Source organism: Dendrobium catenatum, unplaced genomic scaffold (genome assembly GCF_001605985.2).
Source record: "Dendrobium catenatum unplaced genomic scaffold, ASM160598v2 fragScaff_scaffold_1456, whole genome shotgun sequence".
In the NCBI taxonomy this organism is placed as follows: domain Eukaryota; kingdom Viridiplantae; phylum Streptophyta; class Magnoliopsida; order Asparagales; family Orchidaceae; genus Dendrobium; species Dendrobium catenatum.
This window is the reverse complement of record NW_021319918.1, coordinates 501,528-507,350: the sequence shown is the minus strand read 5'-3', so window position 1 is coordinate 507,350 and position 5,823 is coordinate 501,528. Positions and strand designations below refer to the sequence as shown.

The 5,823-nt window shown below is 31.1% G+C and overlaps 1 protein-coding gene across 1 annotated transcript; it reads right to left on the bottom strand.

Moving 5' to 3' along the window:
- Window positions 1–3,265: 3,265 nt before the first annotated feature.
- LOC110096037 (stellacyanin-like) lies at window positions 3,266–5,510 on the bottom strand. The gene is made up of 2 exons (XM_028700145.1): window positions 5,220–5,510; window positions 3,266–3,795 (listed from the first exon to the last, which is right to left on the bottom strand). The coding sequence occupies exons 1-2, from the start codon at window positions 5,374–5,376 to the stop codon at window positions 3,395–3,397; spliced, it is 558 nt and encodes a 185-aa protein (XP_028555978.1). The 5' UTR covers window positions 5,377–5,510; the 3' UTR covers window positions 3,266–3,394.
- Between the last annotated feature and the right edge of the window lie 313 nt (window positions 5,511–5,823).

Here is a 5,823-nt window from a genome sequence, read left to right as displayed (position 1 = left end):
TGTAGCTTTTTAATGATTGAATAACTCTGTTGTTGATTTGCCTGGAATGAAGAAACTTTGAGTATCTAAACAGCTATCGATGATCATAAAAAGGAATAGTGACGTGCGTATCTTGACACAGTAGATCTAGTAATCTCGGTGGTAAGAGGAAACAAAAACACTCCAACTTCAGAATAGGAAGATAAAATCAAAGAGCGGAGGAAAAACACTAGCCCAATAGACTATCGTAGTTAGAGGACAATGAAAGAAGATTCTTTTGAGAGTGGGGGAAGAAAGAAGATCGAGGTGAGAGGAGGAAGGATAATGACGAACAAGAAGTGAGCCTCTTGGTAATCTTATGAATTTTTTTCCTAACTGATCTGAAAAATTCTGTTAAATCCCATAAATAATCTAAATTCAAGATTTAGATTGTCGGGGATTTATGTGTGAGATTTAGCATAAATTCTATGTAAATAATGTAGAAATTTTACTATCAAACAACCACTTAATATTTTAGCTAGTTATTGCACAACAACAAATTTTGGAAAGCATAAGGTCAGATGTTTATCATCAAGGTTGTGAAAATCAGACTGGACATTGAACCGAAAGTAGAAAGAGTTCAAGGTTTAATGATTTGACTGGGTTTGAACTGGAGGTTGAATCAGATGATTTAATAAATATTAACATTTTTTATATAATGTTTAAATGATATAATAATGATGTAATCATTGTGTAATAAACTAATAATGTAATCTTGTGATTAAAAAATAAATAGAATTCATGCACAATATCTTATGTAAGTTTAAATTTAAATATCTTCAATTCAATTTAATATACATATAACCATATAATTTAATATAAATTATTACTAATTTCTGTTAAATGCATGGTTTCAAAAATCGGACCAGTTCGGCTAGTTCAACCATGAAATTTCTACTTTAAAATACATACATTATATATTTTCAAATAGACTTTAAACTATTTTTTTAATAATGAGAATAATATTTATTTTTTTGCTTAATTATAGTTAATTATTTATCTATTTTATTATATATTATTAAAAAATATATCATTAAATATAAATTATTTAAGAAGTCACTTTATAAAGTTATATTATATAAATCATTCATGTGTTTAATTAAATATATAAAAGTTAATTGTTATCATAATATTAAGTAGTGTATATGTTAGAAATATGAAAACTTCAACTTAGCTATTTAATCCCGCATTATTTGGGAAGTTTCACTTTGTATGGTTTATATAGTTTTTTGGTTTTGCATATATTAGGAATTCAAATTGATTATTTTTTTATAAAAAAATAGATCGTTTAAATTGCAAATATTGTAAAGTTATTCCTAGTGAAAGTTTATGTACCCAACATCGTTGATTTGTTTTAGACTTTAAGATGAAGGGGCAGAAAATAAAAAATAAAGTAAATCATTGTTGATTAAATGGGGGCATTTAAAGAATATTAAAAAAATATTTTTGAGAGTAAAATTCTAAATCTTAAGATTTTGTATTTGCCTGAGGAAGCTATTGTTATGTGGAAAAAATTAGCTAGTAATATTAAGAATGTTGTGAAAGATGTGCTTAAAGTATCAAAGGGAAAAGCTACATATAGTAAAAATAGTTGATGGTGTAATCAAAATGTGCAAGATAAAATAAAAAATAAAATGATTTGTTATAAAAATTGATTTAACTGTAATAATTATAATAATTAAGAAAGATATAAAGATGCTCGTAAGAGTCTAAGAAAGCAATATGCAATAAAAAGATTTTAGCTTTTAATGATTTATATGATAGATTAAATATTAAGGAGGGTGAAAGATGTATGTATAAGACTATAAGTTAGCCAAACAAATATATAAGAATAGTAAAGATTTAATTCAAGTGTAGTGTATTAAGGATGAAGATCATAAAGTGTTTTTATTAGAAGAGGATATTCGACAAAGGTGGATGAGATATTTTGCTAAACTTTTCAATGAAGATTGTGAGAATGCGATTGACTTTAGTAATCTTAGCATCCTAAATGAAAATAAAGATTTTTATTTTTATCGGCACATTAGTAAAACCAAAGTTAGGCTTTAAAGAAAATGAAGTGTGGAAAAACTGTTGAACCTGATGATATTCCAATAGAGGTGTGGAAAAGGCTTATGAGATGAATGAATTTCTTGGCTTACTAAACTTTTTAATATTATTTTGAAGACTAAAAAAATGGCTAAATGAGTGGAGGAGTGTGTTGATTCCTATTGATAAGATAAAATGTGATAAAAAAGATTTTGCGAGTTATATAGGAATTAAGTTAATGTGTCATATTTTAAATCTATGAGAGAGTTATGGAGCATAGGTTGTGGTGTGACACTAATGTTTTTCAAAATCAATTTGGATTCATGCGAGGTAAGTCAAACATTAAAAAAAAAAAAAGTAAAAAAAAACAAAACCTAGAAAAATTAGGGTTTCCAAAAACTTACATCCTACAGCTTGGATTTGAAGCAAATAGGAGAAAGGAGTGTGATGCCGGATGGAAATAATGCCTTTGTCATGGTTGTAGCCCCTCGTCGAGTTCGTGAACAAAGAGGGATGCCGACTGTCGAGATGATATGAATGGAACGAGATAGGTATTCACACGAACAAAGAGCAGACGATGAGGTAGGAATAGGAATATTAGGTTTTTACTTTCCTAAATTTCTCCTCAAATACCGCATGATCTATTTCCCACAATTTAGATTTTGTTTTAACTTAACCGAGCGGTTTTTGAAAATTGGCACCGGTTCCACGGTCCAACTACCGAGCCAACCGGTTTTCTACTATCCCGGTCTCTAATGAACCGAACCAGCCGATTTACCGTTCAATCAGTTGAACTGGTTGGTTCAGTTTTAAAACATTGGTTATATTAGATTAAATTTAAATTAATTTATTAAGTTTAATATTATATTTTATAATAAAATTTGTTAAATTAATTATTTAAATAATCTGCTGATTTTATAAAAAGTGGGACCGGCTCACCGGTTGAACTGTCTCACCTAGCCAGTTCAATTTGGTTTGATACAAACTTGATTTTCAAGATGATTGGATTCGCCCTCCGACCGAGTCACGGTCAGATCAGCCAGTCTCATTATTTTTCATGATATTTTTTTTTCATGATATTTCCTTCATAAAAGCCCGTAGGTATAAAGCTGAAGGTCTCCCATCACCATTAGTAGACCCTCAAAAACAACAGCAATAATAATAAAACATAACAGGCGATCCAATATAGGAAGCAAAAGAGATTTTTTTCATTAAGAATTAAAAAAAAAAAGTACATCCATCACACAATAGCACACCAACGATCACATATAGAAAGAAATGCATTCTAATCCACACAAATATCTCAACAGGATACAAATAACTGCTCCAAAATTCTATTAAGTATTCATCAGAACATAATCACCATTGCCCATATAGCAGCTAATCCCACCAAATATGAGTAAGTAAATGAAGAAATTGAGTTTCCTGAGTTTCCTGAGTTCCCCTTCCCCCCTGTTGGAGAAGGAGCAGGAGCAGGAACCTCAGCTTCTTCAACGTCGATGAAAAGCTTCATTCCTTTCTCACAGTGGTCGCCAATGGCACAAATGTACCATTTTCTTCCAGCTGAAGTAAGTTCTATCTTATCATTTCCTGTTGTGAGCGGGCTGCTTACTGTTTTATTGCAGGAACGGAAGGCTGGGCCGGTAACTTTAAGTACGTTGTGTTTTCCTTTAACGTAGTTAAAAACTGCCAGAAGATTCAAATGATTTTGATTCATTAGTTGATTTTTATCGCATATAAGTTCATAGAAAAAATATTTGTTAGAATATCATGATATAGATGAGTTTAGTAATCATTTGATATATATATATATACATATAGAAACAAGCTTGTAGTTGCCTATGGTTGAAGCAAATCACTTGAGTTAATGTTGATTAAAATTGAAGCAATATTGTGTGATTTCAAGCATAAAATATCAACTCTATTAGATTAAGTGTCAGAATGGGTTAACGGGTTGAGTTTGGATCTGACTCGAAATTAATCCAATATGAATCTATTTGACTTGAATTCGACTATTAGATTAAAAATATAAACTTGAACTTGACCCACTGGCAGCTAGGGGTGTCAATATTTGGCCTGACCCGAACCCGACCCAAAAATTTTGGGTTTGGGTCAACTCGAACCGGGTTAGGGATTTTGACCCGTTTGTAAAATTGGTTCGGGTCAGGTTGACCCGAAAACCCGAAATCAACTCGGTTTGACCCATTTTTTATTAATTTAGGAGGGTTTTAAAAGATTGTTATGAAATAAGTAAATGAGATTTCTAAAAAATAATAAAAATTGTTCCCCATATTAAATTAAGCTTGATTTATTTTAAATTGATTGAAGTAAATCTTACCTTAATTTGATTTAAGTTTAAATAAAAAAAATTTTGTAAAAATACCCGAAGCGGGTCGTATTCATGTTCGGAAAATCGACCCGTTTGCAAAAACGGGTTGGGTCAATTTCGGTTGGACCCAAACCCGACACGTGATCCGATTTTGACAGCCTTACTGGCAGCCTAGATTACCCAAATTTGACCTGATAATCCATTTTGATTAAAAAGATAAAAAATTATAATTTATCAATCATAATATTTAGGCTAATTGATAAAAAATAAGAAGGGCATACCACCAAGTAAAAAAAAATAAGGAAAAATATTAAATGGTTACTATCAGGTCAAAAGTGAATTCGCAGGTCAACTTGAATCTAACCTACCAATTAAACAGGTCATAATTTCATACTCAAATCCAAATTGTTTATTAAACGAGTCAACCTGAACCCAAATTTTTCAAGTCAAATTATTTATGGACACCCCTACAGTAGATCTTAGAGACATAACTAATTAAAGTTTGTAAATTAAGGGCCAAATTTGTTACACATTTAAAAAAAAAAAATCTGGCAAGTGCTCTTGACCTAATTGATTAGGAGATATTATTGTATAATGAGATCAGCTTTCTTGCAAGTTGGATGTTTATCATGCAATTTTATAATATATCATACAAATACGCATTATTTATGTGTTCAATGTCATCTTTTTCATAATAAATATTTTACAAATCAATTAGTGATAATTAATTACAAGTCACACACACATAACATTCCAACCAAAATAATATCTTTTGATATTTCATTCATCATCTTAGCAATGTATTGTTCTAACAAAATATGAGAAATGAGTGAGATTTATTTACCAATCCTGTCCCCAACTCTGAAGTCCTTGTCCTCAGCCCACTCTGTGTAGTTCACTCCCACTTTCCAGCCTTCTTCATCTCCAACAATAAAGTCTTTCGCCCCAACTATAGCTGGAACTGTAGCCATGGCGATAAACAGAGCTAGCTTTAGAGCCATTGTACTTAGCCTCTCAATACCCTTCTAGCCTAAAAGAAGCTCTTTTTAGTGAAGAGGAAGCAGAAGAGAGTACTGTAGGAGTTGAAAAAGCTTAGCCTGGCTTATATAGAAGCTAATGGCTTAATTTACTTTGAAAGTTTCTTCTGCAGCTGCTGGCGAAGGCCGGCTCTGTAATGATAACTTCAACAAAAAGAACGCGCAAACAACCATTCTGCAAACCAAATGTGCAGTAGAGGGAAGATAAAGATAAGGGGAAGGCTGTTTGGCTTATAAAATAACTACAAATGGAATGCTTTGCTTAGTCAAAATTCAGGCTGTTTCTGTTTGGCTTGACTTTACATCATTCAAAATATGTTTAGGCTAATTGTTTGTCTAAAGATGATTTTTTTTGTCTATTTTGTATGCTTTATGTCATTTGTTTGCTAGCAAATATTGTATAGATGCTGT

Coding starts and splice junctions, on each gene's coding strand:
- LOC110096037 (XM_028700145.1), bottom strand. CDS start 5,376: ATGGCTCTAAAGCTAGCTCTGTTTATCGCCATGGCTACAGTTCCAGCT. Junction 3,796..5,219: donor CAGAGTTGGGGACAGGATTG/GTAAATAAATCT, acceptor ACAAATATTTTT/TCTATGAACTTATATGCGAT.